Source organism: Trichechus manatus, unplaced genomic scaffold, assembly GCF_000243295.1.
Source record: "Trichechus manatus latirostris isolate Lorelei unplaced genomic scaffold, TriManLat1.0 scaffold00043, whole genome shotgun sequence".
NCBI lineage: Eukaryota > Metazoa > Chordata > Mammalia > Sirenia > Trichechidae > Trichechus > Trichechus manatus.
Genome location: NW_004443979.1, coordinates 5,699,519 through 5,727,046, shown reverse-complemented (window position 1 = coordinate 5,727,046; position 27,528 = coordinate 5,699,519). Strand labels below are relative to the sequence as shown.

The 27,528-nt window shown below is 39.0% G+C and overlaps 1 protein-coding gene across 3 annotated transcripts in view; it reads left to right on the top strand.

Moving 5' to 3' along the window:
* PRORP (protein only RNase P catalytic subunit) overlaps positions 1 to 27,219 on the top strand; it is a 145,295-nt gene extending 118,076 nt beyond the window's left edge. For all 3 annotated transcript variants that reach the window (XM_023731467.1, XM_023731468.1, XM_004376512.2), the window contains 3 exons: positions 20,663 to 20,811; positions 23,564 to 23,759; positions 26,516 to 27,219. In XM_023731467.1, coding sequence (XP_023587235.1) covers positions 20,663 to 20,811; positions 23,564 to 23,759; positions 26,516 to 26,647 — 477 coding nt within the window. In that variant the 3' untranslated portion in view covers positions 26,648 to 27,219. The remainder of the gene's footprint in view (positions 1 to 20,662; positions 20,812 to 23,563; positions 23,760 to 26,515) is intronic.
* The last annotated feature ends 309 nt before the right edge of the window (positions 27,220 to 27,528 follow it).

Here is a 27,528-nt window from a genome sequence, read left to right as displayed (position 1 = left end):
TAGTTGTATCTTAGATGGCCACTCGCAAGCGTTTAAGACCCCAGTTTTTACTTACCATATTGGGATGTAGAACACTTTATGAACTAACTATATTATGCTAGTTAACTGAGTTGTCCATTGAAACTATGGTCCTAAGCCTTCAAACCCAGAAAACCAATTTCACGAGGTGTTTGGTTATGTCTAAGAAGTATCCGTAACTGTGTCCCCTATGTGGTTTATTTATATTTAAATATACATGCATGTATACATCTACCTGTATGTACATATGCCTATACATACATCTGTCTGTGCACACATATGTACCCACATGGCCTAATGGCATCTTGATCTAAAATGATGAGAGTGGAACTAAAAAAGAGGAAATGAATGTGTTTAAAGTCAAGGGATTAAAGTAAAGGACATTTGAAGAAATATGTCAACTCGATTTTCATGAAAACCTATTAATTCTCTTAAAAATCTGAATCTTTTAAGGTATATCGAGGCTATGTATAAATGTACCACATTGTTTGTGCTTTCATAGCTTAACCATAATAATGGGTAGTGTTTTACAGCTTACAAAGCCCTTTCACATATATTGTCTAATTTGATCGTCACGTATCCCTATGTGGTATTTATATTTTTCTCATTTTACATATAAGGAAACTGGCCCAGAAACTAAATGACTTTGATCATTTTTTCAAAGCATCTGATCAACTTGGAGCCCCTTTTCTTCTCAGCATTTGAATACCAGCTTGGCAGCATATTATAAAATAAAAGGTCAGGCAATGAGTGAATGAAGAACAAGAACAGACTGTATAGTTTGTAAAATTATTTTCTTGTGATAACTCCCAAGTGCAATATATTCTAGAAGCAGATGCCTGGCCTACAACTTACAAACAAGATTCTTGTGCCCTTTAACAGGTAACAGACACGTGACACATTATTTCATTTCATACATTGCCTATGAGCACTATGTGAATGAAGCCATGTCATTGTCACACCAACTCAATGATAAGTCACATTGAGACAAGTTCCCCACTCAACATGAACCGTCCCTCCTTGTCCAACTAAAAAAAATCGAAGGTCTTGTTTTCTGACTTCTGTAGAAAAAAATAGAAACATTTTTGAAACAGAGGGCTTAATAGGAATGTTGTACTGCCTGGTGTAGAGTTGATAGTTCATAAATCATTTCACTACCTCACTACCACCAAAGTTGCTACTCAAGCAGTTCTGGCTTCCTTGCATTCTGCACACACACATTCTTATTTTAGCATCCTTTAAAAATATTGTGGCTATTGCTTCCTGGGTAGTGGTCAACTTTTAAACTATTCTTTTTGTTTTAAAATGTACTGAGGTGGGTTTTCTCAGATTACCTATTTCTGTTTTGGAAAATCATTTCTTGAAAACATTATTTTCTTTACTTGTTTATGCCCATCCATAGCTACCTTTGTGTGTGTGTGTGTGTAAAATCATAGCCATTTCCAAGGCAACAAACTTTTTTTGCGATAGCAAATAATTTCAGGGATAGCTGTGTTGCCACCCACCTACTTTTAGAGGTATCACTTTTCCTCTTTTCCTCTGCTGTGTTAGATGTACAGGTGTTGGAGGAGAAACCAAAATTTATTTCAAGTAAACATCCTTGGTTATAGAATTAGACTGAAACCCCTCACTTTTTAATTCTACACTGTATCAGAGGGTCTTAGTAATTTTCTGGCTATTAGATTGTTCTTAGAAATTAATATCTTCACCTATGGTATGGAGATGATTTTGATGAACTCTTAAAATCCCACTTCTTCTAGGTTAGCTATGTATTTGCAAAATAAACTGCCTTGGAAAGTATTTTTTATATATTAGATTTTTTAAAATTTAAGAACATTTCCAAAAATCTCTTATTTTCTTCTTAAAAATAATGAAAATTATGGCAGTGTGATTAATGAAGAAGTTGTTACTTTGGAGACAGAATGTGCAGCCTCACATACCTCATTGTTTTAGGGTTTTGTTTTTTGACACACATCAGTGCGAAGGTATTTCCTATTGAGTGAAAGTCAGAATCGACTCCACGGCAGGGGGTTTGGTTTTTGGTTTGACTTCCTGTGCCTCATCCTTCTGTTTTTTTTTTTAATCCCTACTTTAGGGGATTTAATCTCTGGGAAGTGTCTTAGTTATCTAGTGCTGCTATAATAGAAATACCACAAGTAGATGGCTTTAACAAACAGAAATTTATTCACTTACAGTTTAGGAGGCTAGAAGTCCGAATTAAGGGCGCCAGCTCCAGGGGAAGGCTTTCTTTCTCTCTTGGTTCTAGGGGAAGGTCTTTGTCATCAGTCTTCCCCTGGGTCTAGGAGTTTCTCAGCATAGGGACTGTGGGTCCAAAGGATGCGCTGCACTCCTGGCTCTTCTTTCTTGGTGGTAGGAGGTCCCTCTACTCTCTGCTAACTTCTCTCTTTTATGTCTCAAAAGAGATTGAATCAAGATGCAGCCTAATCCTATAGATTGAGTCCTGCCTCATTAACATAACTGCCTCTAATCCTGCCTTATTAACATCATAGAGGTTAGGATTTTCAACACATAGGATAATTACATCAGATCGCAAAATGATGGACAACCATAAAATACTAGGATTCATGACCTAACCAAGTTGACACACATTTTTGGGGCACAGTTCAATCCATAACAGGAAAGGTTGACATCAAAGATCTGTATCAAAATCATAGCTCTGTCACTTGCTAGCTAGGTCATCTTGGGCAAATAGCTTAATGCTCAGGCATTTCAAAGTCAACATGCTAAAATCAAACTTTTTTATCTCTCCTTTCTCCTCCCTCAGACCTGTTCTTTCTGTACCATCTATTTGGTTTGCTGGTACCATCTTCCATCTAGTTACCCAAGCGAGCAATCACAGATATTTCTACTTCAGTATTCTCCACCTATGCAAAGTCACCAAATCCCACTGATCTTGCCTGCTAAATTAATCCCTCTAGTCCTGCACCGTGCAATATGGTAGCCATAGCCAGTGTGGCTATTGAGCACTTGAAATGTGGCTAATTCAATTTAAATGTGATGTAAGTATAAAATATACATCAGATTTCAAAGACTTAGTATTAAAAAAGGATACAAAATATCTCATTAATAATTTTTATATTACATATTGAAATGATAATATTTTTATTACTGGGTTAAACAAATATAGTGTTAATATTTATTTCACGTTTCTTTTTATTTTTTAACGCAGCTACTAAAAATTTTATGATTACCTATGTGGCTCGCATTATATTTCTCTTTGAGAACACTGTGCTAGTCTGTCTTGTCCTCTCTGTCTTGGACCCTTTTCTCTCTCACTGTTGCAGAAGTCTAATAATTGGCCTGGCCTGCATTCCTAACCTCAGTGAGAGTGCTCTTTCTGAAATGGACGTTTGAAAGTGTTACTTTCCTGCTACTACAGCCCTTCAGAGGCTTCTCATCACATAAAAGCCAAGGTCTTGTGTGCAATATGCAAGAGTCTTGATTATTTGACCTGTTAGCCTCAACTCTCACCTCTTCTCAGCTCCTTCTTTCTTCCACCTTGCACTCTCCACTCTACTGATCTTAAAATTCCTCATTTCTCCTAAATATCCATGCTGTTTTTCACTCATCTGTGCCTTTACATTTGCTGATCCTTGAATCTACAGTGTGCTTCCCTTCACCTCCCCCATCTGACTGGGAAGTTCCATTTTATCTTTCAAAACTCTCCATAGACCTTTTCTCCCTCCCTTGATGCAAATTCTACAACACCTTGTATTTACACCCACTGGGCTCTAAGCTTCTTGAGAGCAGGGGGCAATGTTTTGTTTACCATTGTATCCACACGTGTTTAGAATAGTACCTGGAGCAGAGCAGGCACATTCATTCAGTAACATTTTGTATTATTTGTATTGCATTAGAATCATATATACTACAGTGATTTGTTTATATGTCTGTCTCCCTACCATGGAGTGAACTTTCTGAAGAAAAGAACTGAATCTTATTGATACAAAGATCTAAATATCTCAGTACCTCATGTAGTACCTGTCATAGTGGACACAAAATTAATAGTTGTTGAGTTGAATTGAATAAATTCAGGGGAATTCTTTTTTATCTTGCTTTGATCTTTTGGGGTTATTGTGTGTGCTGTTGTTGAGGCTTTTTAACTTTTAAATGTTCTTCTTTATGACAGTAGTGTACATGTTTATTGGGAGAAAGGTCAAATAGTGTCAGAGGATGGAAAGTGGAAGTTCTCTCCCTACTCCTATTCCCCACAACACACCACTGTTAACAGTTTAGTGTGTATCTTTCAAGACTGTTTTCAGCACATTCCCATTGCTGTGGAGTTGGTTCCTACTCATAGCGACCCTATAGGGCAGAGAGAACTACCCCATAGGGTTTCCAAGGAGCAGCTGGTAGATTCGAACTACCAGCCTTTTGGTTATCAGCCGAGCTCTTAACCACTGTGCCACCAGGGCCGCGTTCAGCACATAAATGCATACATAATTATTTTGCACACAAAAAAAGCCGTCATTAAGCATATTGTTCTAAATTTTGCATTTTCTTTAACACTGCTTTCATATATTTACAAGTACAGTCTTTTGGAAATGCATTTAAATGGCCTTATTAAGGCTATGTTCCATATTGTGACTTTGTTCCTGGGCTGGGTAGAGTACCATGCTTGGCCAAGTTATTTTATAATCCAGTGATCACTCCTCATACTATTTGCAAAGTGCCCCTAAGAGCAGAGGAGAAAGAAGACCTATCCCTAAGGGTTGGAGGGTATCACCTAAAGTAACCTGAGGCAAGTAAAGAATGTCTTTGGATTCTTATTTGCTTTGTTTTAAGTTGGTGCAAATATTGCATTCTAAGACATAATTATGTCTGCGTTTGTTTTCACATTAAAAACAAGGAGGTTTCCCCCCAAAAAATAACACTTGAAGTAAAATGATCACTCCAGGAGGATGTGCCTTGCTTATCCTATGACTTCAGGAACCCCCAACATATTGCCAAATAATGCTTGTATATATCCCAGTTTGACAAATATAGTGTTGGGCTTTCAAACAGAAGTACCTAAAGATTTCCCAAAATTCACTTAAGAAGGATGAAGCAGTAGATGCTGCTGGAAGAATCATAGTCACAGCTGTAGGATAAGGGACAGGATTAAGAAGGGAATATTTGGAAATGAAAGGAGTTGAAATTGAGCGTTATGTATTATAAAAAGATTACTGATTAAGAGCATGGGTACCTAGGTTTGAAACTTGGTTCTGCTCTTTACTGGCCTGAGAACTTTGAGCTAGTTCTTTAACCTCAGTAAGCCTCAGGTTCCTCATATGCAAAGTGGGAGTAGAAACAGAGAATTAAATAGTAATGTGTATATACAAACATTTAAAGTACTTTGGGCATATCATAACTGCCCAATAACTCATAGCTAATGGGGGAAACGTAGAAGATTCTTCTTGGTTTATGTGACTTTTTCATCTCTATCCCCGAGAAAGAGGCTCAACAGAACTCTTCGGCCCAGAACCAACTCAGGCCATCCCATGTCTCTGGCTTGATTAGAGAATTATCTCATTTTATACTATCTTCTCTAATTCCTTCTCTCACACCAGTCCCTCAAATCACATCTCCATTATTGCTTCCTGTCATTTCGTTTCTGTATCTTCTCCAAAGCAGAAGTGAGGGAAGTGTAAGGGTTTGGGGATTTCTAAAAACTGCTTATAAGTCCTCATTTGTTATGTTATAATAAACTATAATTGTATGAACATAAAATTTGCCAGATCTTTTCTCTGGGAAGCAGGAAGGAATTTCCCCGTTAGAGTCTCAACATTTTAACTTTTTAGAGGACAGGCACGCTGTGTTGTGCACATATGCCTAGCGCATTATGAGAGTTCATTACATTTAAGACAGAAACCCTCTCTCTTTTTTTATTATTCCCCATTTTGCATATGGGGAAACTTAGGCTCTTAACTTACCCCAAGGGCATAAGGTACATTGCTGAGCCTGAACTATTAGGTTTAAACATATGAAGTTGCTGGGGTTTTTTTTATAGGTCAAAAATGGTAGAATATTGGTGACTTCCTATGAGTCAACGTTAATATAAAGCCTGTGGGGGGTGTGTGTATAAAATGTGTCATGTATGAAAAGACTGTTTAAAGTAAATGTATACTTTAAAGAGTAATAATAAAACACGCCTGTATTCACCAGTCAGTTTAAGAAGCACCCTTTGCTCTGTGCCCCAATTACATTCCCCTTTTAGCCTTAGCCGCCTCCCACCATCCAGGTAACATCATTCTGACTTCTGTGTAAATAACTTCCTTGCTTTTCTTTATTGTTTAGTTAGCAAGCTCAACCCTAGCTGTGTGAGGAAAGGGCAATATTGTCACTATTAGATAAAAGCTTCCTGGAGAAGATAAGCTGAACAGAGTCTTTGGTTCATGATCTGGCTGTGGCTTCTCTGAGAGATTTCAAGAGCCCATTCCAGGGAAGTCAGTGTTCAAGGTCATGGGCGAGACTTAGGAAAGGGTTTACCACAGTCAGGGCGTCTAGCAGAGCTGTAGTTTGTACCAGGTACATGATGGCCGACAGAAATATGGCCAGAGTGGGCTGCTCTGTATTTTCTGCCTCTAAGCTCACCTTGGCTTTCCTCCAGCTTTCAGGAGTAGGTCAAAGCAAAAATCTCTTGCATTTTCAGTAAAATGCAAGTCTTCACTGATCCAGGCAGCAGGATATAGAGGGGAGTACAGGAACTCCAGCCTGTGGTTAAGACAAGCCAAGTGTAGGCTCACTCTGATGTTCTGTGCTCAGGTTAAAAAGTGGGGATCTTGGTGATGGTAGTCCCCAGTGTGGCTATCTCTTGAGTCACTTTCCAATCTAGACTGATTGCACTCTGTACTTGATACACAGCTGTCATCCTGGGATCTCCCTTCATTGGCCTCTTGGGGATCTCCATTGCCTCTTTCCTGTATTAGATCTCCTATTTCCTATCTTCCTCTTTCTTGGATTAGTCTCTTGTTTTAGTGGTACACCTTCTCCAGGAACTTCACAAGAAAAGGTGCATGGGAGATAAATTTTTTTAGAGCTTCCATGTCTGAAAATATCTTTTTTATTACTCCTATACATGATAGTGTGGCTGGAAATAGATATCTAGGTTAGAAATAATATTCTTTTTCAGAATTTTGAAGACAGTGCCTCTTGAAGTCTGAAGACATTGTGATTCCTGATCTTTTGTATATTATCTGCTTTTTGTCTTCCTGGAGGCTTTTGGAATCTTTGTCTCTAGTGTTCTAAAATTTTACAATGATGTGACTTGCTATGAGTCTATTTTCAGCCATTGAGTTGGGGCATGCAATGGACTATTCGAGAAACTCAGATTGTTCAGTTTTGGGAAATATTTTTAGTCATACCATTGACTCTTTCCACTGTATTTTCCCTGTTCTCTCTCTGAACCCCGTGTTATTCAGATATCAGATCTCCCAGACTAGCCCTCTAGATTTCTTATTTTTTTTCTACCTGTTTTCCTTTTCTTTATTTCTTTGCTCCATTCCTGGGAAACTTTCTCAATGTTGTCTTCCTACCTTTCTACTCATTTTTTTATTCAAGCAATTTGTTTTGTAAATGCATTGTATTATCTCAGAGGATTTTAATGAGAGATTTTTCTTTCCTTCTTCCTTTATAGTCTTTGTTTTTTCAAAGTTGTTTTCCCCTCCATTTGTTTTAGACTCTTGCATGTCACAGACTCTCCACAGCTGTCTGGTAATTCTTGATTGTCAGCTCATGATTAAACATGATCTAAAAAGCCGATTGGAAGCTCTGAGTATGTGGGTAGGGCTTGTTGACTGTTGACTTCACTGTAGGGTTGACCTCAATGGGCCATTTGTTGGGAAATTCCCAACAATCAGAATCTTTAGGGTTTTTTTCTCTTCCGCTGGTCAGATTTCCCAAAGAAGAGTTTCTTGTCTCCTGACTAGAGGTTAAAAACCTTGCTGCCCGTTTTCTGGGAGCCAAGTAAGAGAAGAGGCCTGAGGTTCTCTGCATTCTGCATTCAGTATGCACACATTCACATAATCTGTTTTCGGTATGGTACTCAGGCTGTTAGTTGTGCTTGGCCAGTCTAGAGGCCCCCTAAAATTTACCCTCCCCACACTTCCCATCCTGGCCCTAGCAGAAGCAATTTGGATTTGGGAGGAGGGTGCAAATCTAGGAAAAGAATTCTTCTTAAACAGTTTTCACCTAGTTTCTCCTTAGTTAAGCCACGCACCACCGTTCAGCCTCACTCCTTTGATTGCAGTTCCAGAGTCTTAGGAGAAATTGGGTTGGTTCTTGGCTTGCCCCTCTTCAGATGTGACTTCATTGGATCTACTAGGTCAGTTACCACTTGTCAGCCTGCTTTTTAGCTTCCAAAATTTTGTTGTTGTTGTCTTCCGTCTTGTTCCCCAGATCCTTGTGGGTTTGTCGTTTTAGAAAGTCTCTCTGTATTACAGTTTTAGTGGAATTTCAAGTGGAATTAAAATTAGGTGTATGTGTTCAATCTGCCTTCTTAACTCAATGCATATGTTCTACTCTTAACAAATGCTGACAGAGGGATTAATACAATCACCCAAGACTGTGATAATGCCAAAAGAATCTTTTTTCTTCTCTTTTTTGGGGGGGTGGGGGAGTGGGAGGGGTTGGGAAGAATAGGGTGGAGATGGGAGTTTCTGAATTCACTAATCCAGGCTGTAATGTCTAATAATAGCTAACATTTATTGAGCAGTTTTCAGTGTGTCAGACACTGTGCATTTTATCCACATGCATTACCTAAATTAACCTCATAATAACCCAATTATTATCTCCATTTTAGCAATGATAAACCAGAGGACAAGAGAGGAAAAGTGACTTGCCTGAAGTCATACCTCTTGTACCAGAATTTGAACCTAAGCAGCCTAATGCCAGAGCTTGTGCTCTTAATTACTATTACTGTACTATTCAATAATAGATATAAATGGATAAAGTCTCTTTGTGTGTCCAGTTACATTTACTGTATAAGCCCTTCCAATGCAGAGCTGTGTAGATGGCTTAGAACATTTACTGTAGATGTCCAGGGTATCTTTTTATATACCCAGGTCTTTTATATATTTTGAACTGAGAGGATTATCCCAGCAAACAAAATCAGTAGCCACAGTATGCAATTGTGTGTGGCTTGTTCCAAGACAAAACCTGTGTGAACTAGTGTAGCCATTTCTAAGCCTCCATAGCCCTTCTCGTCATACTCTTTCTCTTCTATCATTAAGTGGCATCCTGTGAGCCTGCAAGTGTTTATGTAATTTTGCAGGGTGAGAAGATTATTCCTTATACAGGGACTAGATCTAGAACCCTGTGGAAAATATTTAATCAACTTTTTGAAATTAGAAATTAAAATGCATCACAATAGTTTACTCTTCCTGAAATTAGTTTCCAGTCTTTGAAATACCTATCTTTTCCTTCCTTACACGATAAAGGAAACACAGATATCTTACTGAGAAACTAAAAAGACCAAAGAAAGCATATAAATGTTTGGAGAAAAGTCACACTACGAGTCAGGAGCCAAATCTTCTGTCTTCTGGATAGCTCTGACTCTCAGCTAGCTGGGGAAATCCATCCAGACCAGCAATGTCATCATTTTCTAAAAAGGCTGGATAACTGTGTGGGTGTTAATGGCATTAGAGAAGACAGTGGTGCACAGGAAACAGATCCCACACTTGACAGGATGTTCCCAAAGCAGGAAGACCATTTCTCTTCCTTAGGAGAATTGTTTCATTGAACAAGGACAAGATGAGATCACTGAAATCTTCCTAAAATACCAAAGACTGATAAAAGTAGGATATAGGATAAGGTGAGTCTAGTGTAAGCCACTGGGATCATATATGACATCATAATAAAGTAATAGTATTTTGTGTACTGGAGCCCTGGTGGCACACTGGTTAAGAGCTCAGCTGCTAACCAAAAGATCAGCAGTTCGAATCCACCAGCCATTCCTTGGAAATCCTATGGGGCAGTTCTACTCTGTCCTATAGGGTCGCTATGAGTTGGAATCCACTTGATGGCAAGTGTATGTGTGTACCATAAATGCTTTCTTCCAAGAAATTCAAAGAGCTTTATAGAGTCAGTCATCAAATAGTTTTAAACCTACTGTGCACAAAGCACATGGTCCCAGAGATGGAAACAGGACTGTGGCTTGGTCTCAGCCTCTACTCTCTGGAACTACACCACCAGACTTCCAAAGCTAACAGTCCTTTTATACCACCTGAGCGGAAGCTTCCTTCTCCATCCTTGCCCCAGTTTCTGCTTCTACTCCAAAACATATTCTTTCTCATATTCTTCCAGTTCTCCCATTTTCATTAAGTGCTAATCTGTCTCTTACATGGCATATAACTCTTGAACAGTTCCAGCAAGGAGATATTATTAATCTTTCTTAAAATAAATAGCTCCTTTCTCCCTCCCTCCCACAACCCCATCCCCCACCCCAGTAGCAACAGCTATCAAAGTTAGAACTGAGGCTGAGGCAGCACCAGTGAGCAGCAGGCAAACGAAAGCATAATGAGAATGTTTGAGACCAGAAGAAGCCTCAAGCCACGACTTTGGTGGGCTTCCCGGACTCTCTTGTGGCATTCTCAGAGGTACAGAGAAAAATGTTGCATCTAGCAGTCAGTTGAGGGCTATCTCTAGGACAGGTATTCTCTTCCCAAAACTTAGCTCAAGGGAAAAATGAGAGGAACACAGACAAAAAAGGGAATGAAAGTAGATATTTGCTAACATGCAGGGGGTAACATCATAAAACAAGTAGAAAACTCCATTGTTCCAGTGTAAGTTCTGACTTTGCTTGTTTTTTTCTGTGTAAACTGTGGCAAACACAATGCATCAATTATAAACATTGGTAGTCTTCTGAGTCCTAGGACAGTCTCAGTTGAGTCCCTCAATCAATGTGTTTGACCCTAAAGTGGTTTTAGTTTGTGGAAATAATTATCAAAATTAACTACTGCATATGAAAGAAGATCCATAGAATCTTTGTTTTTCTTGCTTTCTCTTGTGTGCTTTTGACTTAACTTCATCATATCCTGAAATTCAGCCAGACTGAAATAGGAAAACCCCCACCCAGGACCATCCAGTTCAAGCCCCAAGTTACTATGATGTCTTTAGTGAAGCAATAACATAACAAATGGAGGTATATTTCCCTGGCTTTAGTCTCCCAAACAACGTGTGACCGGTATTAGTAATGGGTATTATTTTATGTTGGAACAGTGTGTAGGCTATTCATGGTTGTTTTAAGAACTTCTCTTCTGCTTTTATGGAATTTCAAATATCTCCACTTATAAATAACTAAGAACATTCTCATTAGTATCAACATTCTATTTCAAACTAATTTGCTTTCCTTTCAAGGCTCAGGTGCTGAACTATAGCTACGTGTATTTGCAAAGAGGAGGTGGGTCAAAGACTAAATCACTTTAGTTCCTCCTTGCCATGAGTATTCACATGATTTTGTCTGAGAGAAATGAGGCCTATGAAAGCTTGTACCCATTAAAATGCATAATGCCTTGCTCCTCAAACACCCCACCTGGCCCCAATTTGCACCTATAACAGCTGCTGACCATTTTCAGGGAGAACAATTTCTACTTTAATCAAGCTCCACATTTACGTCAGGTCCTTTACAAAGAAGAAAACTATCCAACTGCTAAGTGGAGGAATCTGTGAACTTTGCATGGTTCCTGAAGAGCAATTCCCACTCATTCATTTCACATATAGAAAAATAGCATCAGAATCGGCCAGAAATGAAACTACAAGCATTATCCAAGGAGTCAAAGAAAACCAAACCCCTTGCCATCAAGTCAATTCCGACTCATAGTGACTCTATAGGACAGAGTAGAGCTGCCCCATAGGGTTTCCAAGGCTGTAATCTTTACAGAAGCAGAAGCAGTCGGCCACATCTTTCTCCCGCAGAGTGTCTGGTGGGTTTGAACTGCCAAATTTTCTATTAGCAGCTGATCGCTTAACCCTGCACCACCAGAGCTCCTTATCCAAGGAGTACTGGACTCTTAACTACCTGAATAGAATTGGGGACCCTTATCCTGACAGTCATTCACCTTGATTCATTAAGGGAGAGAGGTTGAACAGAAGGTGGAGAGGTAGGTTGAGGAAGGAAATGTACTTCAGCACAAATACGTGGCTTCCCAGGACCACCTTGTCAAATAGACTCTTGGTTGTTTCCTAAAATCATTAAAAGGGGTCAACATTGCCAGAAAGGACAGGCCCTGAAAGCACTGGTTTTGAGATTCTTTCTTTCTAAATTACCACACAGGAGTACCTTGAATATGTCCCAAATTTCTTCTCCCTTCAGTCTCCTTATTCTTTAAATGAGAAAACAATATTGACTTCCTGCATAAACTGCTATGAAAAATAGTAGAAAATTATCAAAATCTTTTCATATAGAAATTGTATGTAAATAGTAACATTTTACATTTGTATTGATGATGACTTGATAGGTAAATTTTCATAATACTGTTAAGGATTATGTGTGTGTGTATTTGCAGGGGTGGATGGTTACCTCATCTACATTTTTCAAATAAGGAAATCTGAGCAAAAAAACAAAATAGGAATTTGGATTCCTGGCTCAGGCCAAAACCACAGATATAAATTTGGAATGATATCCTTAATAATAGTAAATAGGGAGAGTGATACTAAATAGATGACTGATGTTTGGATGATGGTCCTACCTGAAAGTGCCTTTTGACCAAATGTTAAAGTAGCACAAACCAGTCATCATCCACACTGGCCATCTCTCCAGTTGCCTTCCCTCATTCTACAGCCAGGATGCTGCACACTATAAATTTCTCCACGGTGCCCACTGCTGCTGCCTCTGCATTCCTGGCCTCTAGCCACCCCTGGGCTTTACTCAGTCCAGCTCTCTCTATGTGTCTGCAGTCAGCTCCCAGTTCCCACACCAGCTATGTCTGATCTGCACCACTGCACTCAAGCTTGCTACTCCACTCCCTCCACCATCACTCTGCCAGTGACTCACCTCCTGTTGCACACAGAAAATAGAAGATATCAAGGAGAATGACTTCATATTTCTACATACTCCACACTCAGTCACACACAGACACACTGTTGTTGTTGTTGTTAGATGCCATCAAGTCAGTTCCGACTCATAGCAGCCCTATACGCAACAGAACGAAACACTGTCCGGTCCTGCACCATCCTCACTGTTGTTGCTATGCTTGAGCCCATTGTTGCAGCCACTGTGTCAGTCCATCTCGTCGAGGGTCTTCCTCTTTTTCGCTGACCCTGTGTTTTACCAAGCATGATGTCCTTCTCCAAGGACTGGTCCCTCCTGATGACATGGTCAAAGTACATAAGACGAAGTTCCACCATCCTAGCTCTAAGGAGCGTTCTGGCTGTACTTCTTCTAAGACAAATTTGTTCATTCTTCTGGCAGTGCATGGTACATTCAGTGTCCATCCTTTGTGCTCCCTCTTAGCATTTATTACAAGGTATTATATTCATTTGACTGCAAACTCCTTGAGGTTAGGGATAACTGTGTCTTTATATCTGTATCCCCAATACCCCTGTCTAGTGACTGACATAGAAGGTTTTCAGTAAATATTTGATGAATGAACTGGCCTTTTTACTTTATCAGGACCGTATTTAAAATATGTAAACATATACATATACACACATATACACATACATGCACACATACATACACATATACATACACACCAAAAAAAAAAACCAAGCTTAAATCTGAACAAATCTCAAGATTCAACTGCTAATTTGCAGGAAGCATAGAGGGCTAGAGAACATATTACGTGATACCGTAGGGATGCAATCAGCAAAATTGAGAATGTAGGAAACTGTAAGACAACCACATTACTTTAACTGCAAGGGAAAAAACAAAATGTAGAAAGAACTTCTAGATTGAAAGTCTTAAGAGATATATCAAGCATTTGCAATATATGGAGCTTTTTTAGATCCTGATTAAAAAAAAAATGTATAAGACTTAGGGGAATATGAACACTGGTTGAATATTTGATATTAAGGAATTATTGTTAATTTTTTTAGATATGGTAGTGATATTGTGCTTATTTTTTTTGAAGAGTCCCTGTATTTTAGAAATACATACTGACATATTTACAGTTGAGATGATATGATGTCTGGGATGTGTTTCAAAATACTGTGGGAAGGGGAAGTGTATGGGAATATAGATGAAAGATTGACCATAGCTGATAATTATTATAACTGGGTTATGGGTACATGGCAGTTCATAATGCGATTCTGCCTACTTTTGTGTATATTTTATAATTTCTGTAGTAAAACTTAAGTTCTTTCCTAAAGACGTTCCATAATGAATTTTCTTATACATGAGGTGCATTGATTATAGTTATCTTGACCAAAACTAGAATAGAATTTATAATTTCTATAGACCTCAATTCCAAAGGTTTTAGAGTTTTTGAAGATCTACAGTTCATACAACCCAGGAAGTGCCAGAGATCACAGACGTGGAGGTCAAAAATAGGAAGTTACACTTACTGTTTGGAATTACTCAGAAAAGCTCTTGCTCTCATGGGCTTCTCCCACCTTCCAGCCAGCTTTCCTACTTCCAGAGCATCCCTATGCACAGGTATTTCTAACACACGTAGCCTGCCAACCATATTTTTACCCTTAGCTCAGAACTACTTTTCAGCACTTTTATACCAAAAGTAAGTGTATCACTTCTAAGTAAAAAAAAAAAAAAAATCTCTTACCTGTTCCTGCAGGAGATAAATCAAATTAGGATGGAAGCCAGATCAGAAAATGGTTGTACCAAATATTGACCTGAAATTTATTCTCATTCTTCCAGTTTTTGGAGAATTATCTTTTAGAAATCTTGAGGAGCAGTGGTAGAAAGAAAATTAAAATTTAGTCCAGACAATAATCAGAATAAAGCAAATATAGTGGCGAAAGGAAAAATATTTAAAGGAGAAATGATTTTGTGAAAAAGAAAAGTGAAATAGTAGGAAGTATAGAAAACAAAAATCCCAAATCAAGAGAGAGAAAAAAGCAAAGAGTACCAAGGCGATGAGTCTGGCATGAGAAAACTGCCTGCTGGTGTGATCTGGGTCCATCTCCCCATTCTAACAGGCTGGGCCAGGTAAGGCTCCCCCTTACTACTAGGGGGATGTGCGGATTGGCGAGGACCAGTTAAGTCTTGTGGTGGGGTGAAGGGGCTGCTGGGAAGTGATATCTTATCCCAGTTTAACACTGCGGTACTGGGCACTGAGGAGACCTTGTTACTTCTGGAATCAATTTGGAATTTTAGGTATGCTGTAGAATGAGCTGTTCTGTTTATTTTGCACTACTGTGTGGCCTAGATTCAGACCCCTCAGGCAAGCCCAGAACTGTCCCTACTGTCTTTGAGTTCTCTAGGTTGAGAACAGGCCAAGGTGGATCTAGGTTTCTCTATTCAGGACTGCCCTGAACTCAAGGAAACTCTTTCTGGTCTGTCGCATCTAAACCTGTTCCCTATTTATAGTCTGCAGGAGAGGATTGCCTTTATGGGGTATGGACCATTCTGTATGCATTGGATATTTGTCACACAACCCCTTTGTCTTTCCTTAGAAGGTCCAGTTGTTTTTGGGTTTTTTTGTTTGTATATTTGTTTTGTTTTGGGGGGATTTTTTTTTCTCTTTTTGATTGTTGTTATTTTGAGATAATTGTAGATTGATGTGCAGCTGTAAGAAATAATACAGGGAGATCCTGTGTATCCTTCACCCAGTTTCCCCCAGTGGTAACATCTTACATAACAGTATCACGATTGACATTGATATAGTTAAGACACAGAACATTTCCATCACCACAAGAATCCTTCATGTTGCCCTTTTACAGCCACACCCACTTCCCTCCAGCCTTCACCCCTCCGTAACCCTGACAACCACTAATTTGCTCTCCATTTCCATAATTTTGTCATTTCAAGAATGTTATATAAATGTTGTTTCAAATTCCCACCAGCAATATATGAGTGATCCAGTTTCTCTGCTCCCTCACCAGCATTTGGTATTGTCACTGTTTTTTATTTTAGCCATTCTGTTTGGTGTGTCATGATAATCTAATTGGGTTATAATTTTCATTTCCCTAATAACTAATGATGTTAGACCTCTTTTCATGTACTTATTTGCCATCTGTGTATCTTTGGTGAAGGGTCTTTTGCTCATGTTCTAATTAGATTGTTTGCTTTTTTATTGAGTGTTAAGAGTTCTTTATCTATTCTAGATACTAATCCTATGTTGAATATTTGATTTGCAAATATTTTCTCCCAGTCTGTAAGCTTGTCTTTTTATCATCTTAACGGGGTCTTTCACAGAGCAGACATTTTTAATTTTGATAAAGTCCAGTTTATCAGTGTTTCCTTTTATGGACTCTTTGCCTTACTCTAGATCAAAAAATTTTTTTTTTGTTTTTAGCTTTCAGAAGTTTAATTATGATGTTTCCTTGCGTGGATTTCTTTTGGGTTTATCTTATATGTGGTTCACTCAGCTTTTTGAGTCTTGTCAAAGTTGGGATGCTTCCAGCCATTATTTCTTCAAGGATATTTTCAGCCTCACCGTTTTTTCTCTTCTGCTTCCAGGACTCTAATGGCATGAATATTAGATCTTTTTCTTTTCTTTTCTTTTCTTTTTTTTTTTTTTTGTTATAGTACAACAAGTTACTGAGGCTCTGTTCATTTTTTTTTCCAGTCTGTTTTCTCCCTGTTGTTCAGATTGGTAATTTTTATTGTTCTGTTTTCCAGTTCACTAATTCCTTCCTCTGTCTTTTCCATTCTGCTGTTGAGCCCATCCACTTTTAGTTTAGTTATTATGGTTTTAGTTCTAAAATTTCCACTTGGTTCTTCTTTATATCTTCCATTTTTTTGTTGAGACTTTCTGTTTCTTTCCTGAGCCTTTCTATTTTTTCATTCGTTTTAAGCATGTTCATAATTGCTCATTGAAACATTTTATCATGGATACTTCAAATATTTATCAGATAATTCTAACATCTCTGTCATCTCCTGGTTCTTGGTTCTTGTTATAATCAGTGATTTTCAATTGAAATTTGGACATTTTCATACTATGGTTTGAGACTCTGGATCTTATTTAAACCATCTGTTTTAACTTGCTTTTTCTGATAATGCTGTGGCAGGGGAAGGAGGAGGCACTGCCTCATTACTGCCAGGTTGAGGTAGAAGACCAGATTTCCCACTTGACCTACATTGACAACTTAGAGGAATATCCTTATTACTTCTGGGCAAAGGTGGGAGTTCTGGCTCTTCGTGTATTCCCTGCTGACACTGCACTGGGGTGGCCTTGTTAATACTAGGTAATAGTAAAAGTGCTGACTCTCCACTAGGTTTCCTCTGACACTACCCTAGCAGGGAGAGGGGGTGGATCACCTTGCTACTGCCAGTGGCAAAGGAAGTCAAGACTCCCCACTGACGCCATGGTAGGCAGATGGCATGTTCATTCTCAGCTAACAGTGTTGAAAGGCATGGTTCCCTACTTGGCCTTCTGTGCCACCACCTTGGCAGGTGTGTTGAGGCACCTTGTTACAGCCTCATGAGGGTGGAAGTCTAGGCTCCCCACTTAGCTTTTGCTGGCATCAGTGGAGGTGGAGCCATAGTTTTTTCTGTGGTATTTGGCTAGGATAGAGCAGTTATTGTCTAGATGCTTTCTGTCTTGCTAGACTGTCTTTTTCCTGGTCCTTTGGCTAGAGAGAGCAGGCTTTGTTGGTTGGGACTTTTTTCATCCACACTCAATGGCATTTCTAGATTGCTGGCTTCTTCAGCTCTAGTATGAGATATATGAGGAAAAAAGGAAACCCAGGGAATGCACTGCCATGTCATTCCTTGTGTCCCAAGGTCCAGTCTGCCTTATTGTCTCTACCTTTCAAAGTCTTTTTATGTTTGTTTTATGTATAATTTCCAGGGTTTTTAGTTGTGCTTAGTGGGAGGAATAGGGGAGAGTACATCTATTCCATTTTTCTAGAAGTGGAAGTCCCTCTTCAGTTTTATTTTTTATCTAACGTAGAATTAAGGTGAATTTTCTGTTTCTTTACAATTCTGGGTATCTTGAAACTTTGAAACCCATTGGATCCAGCCTTGAAATTTAGCCCAGAGGAAGTGGGCTCATAGCTGGGTTGTCACAGGATTTTATGTGAGTGCCTTTATTTCTGTACACTCTTCTTTCTTTCTCGTATCTTTTGTTTATTCTCCTTTGTTTTCTTTTCTTTTTTTTTTTTTTTTTCAGAGAGCTGCTACTAGTAGAAACCTCTCAGCCACAAGATGGCGTCCCAGAGTAGTTCAAGCTAAGGTTTTCCTGCTCTTTCTTGGGCACCCTTTTTTATCTTAGTTTTAGTAACCTCAAGGCCATGTCCTGAACAAGGCAATAGCTGTGAAGAACCAATTGTATTTCCTTTTAAGCCATGTCTTCCCAGTTGCATAGAAACTTAAGCAATCAATATCAAAAAATTGTTTTTTGTTTCAGTTGTTTATTTTGTATTTTTACAATAACTTTCTGGGAATTCTTATGGAAATTAAAAAATGTAATTATCATTTCAGTTAATGAGTTAGTTACCATTTTGTATCTGAGATTGTATCTGGGCTCACTGAAAATAATCTGAAATCTCAGCATAGCTTTAAAGAATTAATGTTGTAAATACATGCTGAAGGAGATGTGTTCTCAGTGTCTTCTGAGGTGTCTGAATCCATGAAATTAGACTTTCTTAGTGTAGGTGTTTTCCTTTGATTACTAACCTAACTTTTAAAATAATAGCTTATAAAATGATATAAAATGCATAGAATAAAAAAGACTGAAAAATACATATTAACAATCTTTGGGTGGTGAGCTATGGGTGGTTTCTTTCATATTCTAGTCTATATTTTTCAAGTTTTCAATAATGAACTACTTTTGTGATGGATAAAAATGGAAGTTGGGCATATTCTTCAGCAAATCAGAAAATGTTTATTAGCCATCCAGTATATGTAGAGCCAGCATGTATATTTTCCTAGACTTGATAGGTGGCTAGGAAAATTATCAGATACTCCTTCACTAAAGGCAGGGACCAAGTCTTTTTAAGTTTTGTTAGCTGTGATATCTATCACATGCCTTACACATAGAAAGATCTGGGAAACAACTGTTGAATGAATACAGAAGTCACTATTCCTAGCTTTGAAGAAAAGAACTATATTTTACTAGTTGTAAAGGCTTTGGGCTTGAAGTTCTCATGCTGGTCTTGGTATTTCTACCCTGGAAACCCTGGTGGTGTAGTGGTTAAGAGTTCTGCTGCTGACCAAAAGGTTGGCAGTTCGAATCCACCAGGCGCTCCTTGGAAATCCTATGGGGCAGTTCTACTCTGTCCTATAGGGTCGCTATGAGTCAAAATTGACTCAATGGCAACGAGTTTGGTTTTGAATATTAGCTCCCATTTAGTGGGCAAGTTATGTCCATTTAATGTCTTAATTTCAGAACTAATAATTAGAAATAATAAAACCAACCCCTCCTTACTAAAATAATAAGAATTGTAATGGAATAGGATGGCAAAAAAATCAAATATAAATCTAGAGCATTAAACAATCATTTTTAAAAATCAGTCATTTCTAATTCATTATTAGATTACCAGTGAGTCTACATGTGTATTGGACATAACAGGTGCTAAAGCAATATTTTGTAAGTGACTGACTGAATGAAATATTACTGATTAAAGAATTTGAAATAATATCCTGAAAATCTACAGGGGAAAAAATTATGAGTAAAGGGAAGCTAGACTAAAATCAATACCTATTTCCAACCAAGACACAAGAAAATTAGGGATTTCTTCACCGACTTTCAACTTGTAATTTTTGAGGACCCAGGAATTCTTGTAACTTAAAGAACTTCTTTATTTCTGATACACTATTGTGTAATATAATTTTTTCATTTGTTTTTGTTTTATTTAGTAATGTCCATTTATGGCGTAGTTTAATACGTTGTACTTGAAAGTAAGCTATGGGCTTTTCTTTATGAAAGATTAAATATAGACAGGGTCACCACAGTACTTGGTTTGCTAAAAATCAAAGTCTAGACTTTTGAGGAGTTCAAGTAAGCACAAGAAAGGTAGACTAGAAAGTGAGCTAGAGGATGGAAACTTACAGATCTTCAGAAGGAAAAGGGGATTTCAGTCAAAGGCAGCGGTCTCAGCAGTGGAGTCATGACACGGAAAGACTGGTTGCAAAGTCACTATCTAGTCCAGCCAGCTACAGACTTTTTTAAAAAGAAGTAGAACTCTTTATTCAAATGAAAACATCAATATATAAATATACAAAAGTTGAGCTGTATTGGTTGAAACAGGGTTGGGGGTGTGTAAGAGCAAAATCCCAGCCCCTTTGAGCCTCTCTCTCCCAGTGATGTCTAGGGACCACATTTTAAAATCAACGAATCTAGTCTGTGCTTAGAAAATCCCATTGGATCCAATGTAGCCTAATCAGTGGTCAGATGTTAAAAATTAATTTGTAATGAGGAAGCATTTTCCTCAGGCTTACAAAGGTGGGAAATTAAGGAATTTTTTTTCTTACCTCTTACCAGAAAAGAGCGCTTCACCAATGAGGTTAGCAGCTGGAAGAATTGCACCACTTATCTGAGAGTCTTCCCTTGACCTGCTTGGGTGCTGGCTTTGTGTTTTTTAGCTCTTGGATGTGGTCTCTCAGCTATCCAAGCAGAATCTGCGGCTGCTGGTCCTGGGCCGGAAGCACATGCTAAAGCAGTATTCCCGGTGGAGAAAGGATGAGATGGAAAAGGTGCAAAAGCAAGCAAGCTGTTTCTTTGCTGATGACATGTAAGTATTGAAGGCAATAGGTAAATTACCCTAAGCTCCAGCCTTCTGCTGGTTACCTACTTTCAGCGTTTTAAAAATGCATACCAGTATATGTATATATACTCAACCTCATTCCAAAAAAAGACTTGAGGTGACTTATAGAAATACAGCTTCTACAGCAGGATAAACTTAAATAGATGAAGAAATCAGGGTAAAGAAGATAAAGTCAGAGGTGAGGTTAGTAAATAATGCGTGCCATAGGTCCTAAATCGGTCATTCACCAAACAACAAATATGAGCACCTTCTGTGTTCTGGAGGAACAGTAGTAAACAAGACAAAGTCCCTACCCTCTTGTGACTTACAGTAAACAGGTAAACAAATAAATACATAATATAATTTCAGACAGTGATCAATGCTATGAAAACAATAAAGCAGAGTAAGTAGATAGAAAAAGAGGGATTCTTTAGGGGGTAGGTCAGAGGGTAGTGGATGAGGTGATCAGGAAAGGCATTTCTGATGGGAAGGAGTGACCATTTGAAGAAGGGGGAGGGGAAGAACATAGCAGATAGAGGGAACAGCAGTATTCAAAAAACCCTGAGGCAGGAGTGAGCTTGGCATATTTGAGGAACAGCAAGAAGGCCAGTGTGGATAGCGTATAGCAACAGGAGAGAAAGTGGTAGGTTCTGAGGTCAGAGAGAAGACAGAGACCACATTACACGGCACCTCATGGGCCTGGTAAGCAGGCAAGGGGCCTGGATTTTATTCTAAATATAAAGAGAAAGTTGCTCTGAGCTGCATATTTGACTCTGACCTTCCCTTGAAACCAAAGGAACATGGAAAACTTGGTTAATAAGAAAATTTACAGTGTCCATAAAGAAAAGCCAGCTAATCAGGAGAAGCACAGATCATCAACAACCCATATCAACTTTTAACGTGCATTTAGTTTTTCATACTACTTTTGCTGACAAAAATTTATTTCCGACTTTGCGTGGATAATGAACGTGTGTGCCTCAGACCCCAAATCTAGGTTTCGTTAGTTTGAATGTGATAGTGTCAAGATGTGTCAGCATTCCCAAAATCATTTATTCTTAAAAAAAGGGTAAAATGGCTTTCATGCATGAGCATGAAGCTAACCCCTCATCCAGATCCCAAACCAGATCCTTTTTATACTTTAGCTAAGTCTTTTTATTTTATTTACTCAGAGGAGAGGGTGTTTCCATTTCTCCAAGAGTAGAAGACAATAGTAATGCTTTTTGTGTAATCACTTTAGGCAACACTGGGTTGGCATTAGGAGAATAGGATTAGAAATTAGTCTACCTAGGTTCAGATCATGGCCCTGCCACTTCCTATCCAGGAAGGTGTCTCCTTTTCTTCACACATCAATCTCCATGGGATTGTTAGGAATATTAAATGAGATAATATATGTAAATACACATTGCCGTCAAGTCAGTTCTGACTCATAGCAACCCAGCGGCACAGAATAGAACTGCCCCATAGGGTTTCCAAGGCTGCAATCTTATTTGAAGCAGACTGCCACATCTTTCTCCTGTGGAGCAGCTGGTGGGTTTGAACCACTGACCTTTGTGTAAATAACACATGTCAAATTCTTAGCACAGCACCAAATACATGGTAAACATATATGTTAGTTGCTATCATCGTCATTATTATTCTTAGATGGAAGAGTTGGATAAATTGCAAAGAGTTATAACCAAGAAGCCTGTTGGAAACTGGCCTCATTGCTTGGTTTGGGTTCTGTTTTTATTGCACCAGCTAAAGCTCCAGAGTTGTAAAGGTGATTCAATGATTTTCTATGGCTTTGGATTTGACTATTTAAATTTATAACAACATTAACTCTATCTTCCACTAATGTACGATAAGAAGCCTTTCAAACATACACTGAAGTAGAATAGTATAGTGAGCCCCATGTAACTGTCATCCACCTCCAACAATTACCAGCATTTTGCTAATCTTATTTCATATAATCCCCCGCTGTTTTCTTCCTGGAAAATTTTAAGGTAGATTCCAGTCATTTTATCATTTTACTTGAAATACTTCAGTATGACATGAACTTTACTTAGTCCTACTTTGGGTAATTTGAATCCAGGCATAAAGCATATGACATGTTGCAGTCCAAATCCTCCTGGGCCAAGATAGATAGTTACTGCTATTTGTGTAGCACATATACTCAGATGGTAAGTGCTGATGTTGAGGGCAGTGCTGGAGACTCTGAGTTGCTGGCTTTTCTCAAAGCCAAAGATGCTTTCAGGTGCTGATCCCGGTGACTGCCCAAAAGCTGCTTTGAGATACCAGTTTCAGCTTTGTGGTCAGCCAAGTTATTTGATGGCTTGAGAAGAAAGTGTCATCTGGCCTTAGTAGTATTTTGGATGATTTTTTTTTTTTTTAATTTGGGTGAGGAAAGGGGTAAAAAGATGTGCCCCTGCAGTGGATGTGGCAAATGGGAAAATTTCACTGGGAACACAGAGAACTAACTTTTGAATGTGAAGAAAGAATTTTGAGAATTCTTCATTCCAGTGGGCGAACCCAGTTGAGCTGTTAGAGCCTCATGCATTAGCATTCCCTTCCTTCAGCTCTCCATCTGTGTTCTACCCACTAAGGACTTCCAGGTGAGTCATAAATAGCACTGAGAGCATGTCTGTCGAGCATTCAGAGCACCACTGAAGAAAATAGGAGAATAAAAGGCATGGAGACAAATGCTACTCTCTGCCTCCTCAGGGCTTTGCTTGATCATATCCTTTCTTTATGCTTGGCTCAGCTCAAAGGATGATCCGTTCCTTCTGTATGCCACACTGCACTCAGGGAACCACTGCAAGTTTATCACAAAAGACCTGATGCGGGACCACAAAGCTTGTCTGCCTGACGCCAAGACCCAACGCCTGTTCTTTAAATGGCAGCAAGGACATCAGCTGGCAATTATTAGTAGGTTTCCAGGATCAAAAATATCCTTTCAGGTATGTTATCTGTTCTCTGCATAATGTCAACAGAGTAAAGTAATAGTAAGAATGTGGCATAGCAAAAGAATGTTGCAGCTAAGCTAGTTGAAGATTCTGAACATTTTATTTTTCTCGATTTTAGTTTGGTGTTTGGAAATAGATAGTTCTTAGAAACTGAGTCTCTGCCATAGCAGAAGGTTTCACAGGCAAACCTCAACTGAGTTGATATATTGCAAACACCTGGGATGTCATCAGTTGTGATTTCAATTATGTCATCAGTTATGACTTCTAATATGAGTCCCCCCCACCCCCAGTTTATTTGCAACAGCTCATAATTGCTTATCCTTTATGGTTTGTCATAATCTTCTACTGCTGCTGCTGCTGCTGTTGTTAGGTGCCGTTGGGTCAGTTCTGACTCATAGCAACCCTATGTACAACAGAACGAAACACTGCCTGGTCCTGCACCATCCTCACAGTCGTTGCTGTTTGAGCCCATTGTTGCAGCCACTGTGACAATCCATCTCGTTGAGGGTCTTCCTCTTTTCCACTGACCCTCTACCAAGCATGGTGTCCTTCTCCCGGGACCGGTCCCTCCTGATAGCAATGTCCTCGGTACATGAGACAAAGTCTCGCCATCCTTGCTTCTAAGGAGAATCTGGCTGTACTTTCCAAGACAGATTTGTTCGTTCTTCTGGCAGTCCATGGTATGTTCAATATTCTTCGCCAACACTGTGATTCAAATGCATCAGATCTTCTTTGGTCTTCCTTATTCATTGTCCAGCTTTCCATACATAAGAGGCGATTAAAAACACCATGGCTTGGATCAGGTCCGCCATAGTCCTCAAAATGACATCTTCGCTTTTTAACAAAATTTTTGCTTTTTAACTTCTGCTAAGTAACTCCTTTTCCCTGTTTAATCGACTTCTATGATGTGGGTCTTAATTGAGTTCTCCTTTGATTTCAGTTTGTTGTTGTTGTGTGCCGTTGAGTTGATTCAACTCACAGCGACCCTGTATGACAGAGTAGAACTGCCCCATAGGGTTTCCTTGACTATAATCTTTACAGGAGCAGATTACCAGATCTTTTCTCCTGCGGAGGGGCTGGTAAGTTCAAACTGCCAACCTTTTGTTGGCAGCTGAGCGCTTAACTGTTACACCACCAAGGCTCCTTTATTTGAGTTTGTGGTGGTATTATGTGCCATTGAGTCACTTCCAACTCATAGTGACCCTATATGACAGAGTAGAAGTGCCCCATAGGGTTTCCTAGGCTATAATCTTTATGGGAGCAGATCACCAGGTCTTTTCTCCTGTGGAGTGGCTGGTGTGTTGGAACTGCCGACCTTTTGGTTAGCAGCCGAGCACTTAACTGTTGCACCACTAGGGTTCCTTTATCCTAGTTTGTGTTGTTGTGTGCCATCAAGTCAATTTCGACTCATAGAGACCCAATAGGACAGAGTAGAACTGCCCCTGTAGGGTTTCCTATGCTGTAATCTTTACAGGAGCAGATTGCCAAGTCTTTTCTTCCACAGAGCAGCTGGTAAGTTTGAACCACCAACCTTTCCGTTAGCAGGTGAGCCACCAGGGCTCCTTTATTCTAGTTTAAACCCCCTGCAGTTGTGTTGATTCTGACTAATATTCTAGTTTAAATCAAACCCGTTGCCATGGAGTCGATTCTGACCCATAGTGACACTATAGGACAGAGTAGAATTGCCCCATTGGAAACTGATTTCCAAGGTTGTAAATCTTTATGGAAGCAGACTGTCACATCTTTCTCCTGTGGAGCAGCTGGTGGATTTGAACCACTTTTGGTTAGCAGCCTCTTGTGTGATAGCAACGGAAGAAAATCCAAGGGCGAGTTATCACAGAAAAACACACTGGCCTCTGTTAAAATATAGTTAAATGGTCAAAAAATATGCAAAACAACAGATGTACAGGCAGTATGGTATCAAATGATACCCTAGAGATGCACTCAGTAAAATAAAGACAGGGAAGACTCTGGGAAACAGGTCAACTGACCTGGTTTCTTTAACAACAACAATTGAAAGAAAAATACCGATGGAAAGGAAATCCCTAGATTAAAAGAAAACTAAGAAATATTTCACTCAGTCATAATGTAATAACTTTATTTCAGTTCCGATTCAAACAAAACTGTAAAATATACACACACATACATATAATAATTGGGGAAATGTTAATGTTGTTAAGGAATTGTTATTAATTTGTAAATGTAATATTGGTAGTGGTGTTACATTTAAAAATAAGAGTCCTTATCTTTTAGAGATGCATACTGAAATATTTACAGAAGAAATGATATAATATCTATGATTTGCTTCAAAATAATCTTGGGTGTAGGAGGAGGCAAGGAAGTGGGTGGTAAATAAGATCAACCATGAGTTGATAATGGTTGAAGCTGGGTGATGGGTACATCAGAGTTCATTATACTATTTCTCTACTTTTGTATATTTGAAATTTTTCTCTCTCTATTTTTTTCTCACACACACAAAACCAATAGAAGTGACAAAAGGAATTCTGTATCCTGTAAATGTAATGCTTCTCTAGAGAGTTCTTAACTTTAAAAATGCAACCCAAAAAGAAGGAACTCTTAATACCAGGGTTCATCTTTGCAGAGCTAGCTTCTCTTTAAAAATCCATTGTGAAGTAAGTGAGGGAATATGCCTCTGAAGCAAACTGAGAAATTGTCAGAAGAGAAAGGGAAATGGCCAGGTAACCCGATCATGTTATTCTCAATGTCTGTTTCCCTTTTTAATTCAACAGCATATTCTCAGCTATGACACAGTGGTGCAAACAACTGGAGACTCGTGGCATATACCATTTGATGAAGACCTGGTGGAAAGATACTCCTATGAAGTGCCAAACAAATGGCTTTGCCTTCGCCGAAAGACATAAAGACGCTTACCCTCTAGGCTAAGTTTGTGTTTAAATGCCCTCCTGGTTGGCAGCAGAGCTCTAAAGTTGATGCTTGTTTGGGGTATTACCTGTGTCCTGAAGATAAAATGATTCTGTTAACACTGTTTGGTCCATTTGGTCTGTATGTCAACAAATTGGTTTTTTCAATTAAATGAAATACAAGATCTTTTCATAACCAGTTGCACATTTTCCCCCTAACATTCGTTTTCACATGTTTATCTAGAGTTGGGGAACTCAGTGCAGAGTGAAGCCTACCTTTCTCCTGTTGAGCCAGCTATTCCACTTAGTTAGGCAACAAGTAGGGCTCCTGGTATCCATTTTGCTACTCTGGCCTCACTTTCCACGGCCACCGAAGCAGAACCAGTCCATCTGGCTCTGGGCTACTCACGTTGTTTCTAAACCGCTTCACCCATCTCTGGCATCCTCTCATTATCTACATGTCATCACCTACCCACACTGAAGGGTCCTCTGTGATAAACTGATCAAGATACCAAAGGCTTACCAGTAACTTTTAGTTACTTATCACCCAATGATTTGAGTTGGAAGAAAGGGAGCAATTCCTTCTATTTAGACTATAAACATTTCTTCATGATTGTGTAATCCCTTTCCTATACTGGTTTGTGTGTGTGTGTGTACACTATTAATTTTTTTTTCATTTTGACTTAGTTTAGCAAAACGATTAATAGTCGCCTCTCTGTTTTACCTCCTTGCTAGCCAGCTGACACCTGTGCCCTTGATTTCCGCTCAGAATATTCATGTTTGCAACCCTTTATGACAGTTCTTTCCTCACACAGGCTCTCTTCTGAATCCCGTGAGTCTCCATGCCCTGCTGCATCTTCCTCAGAGAAAGCTTCCTCCAG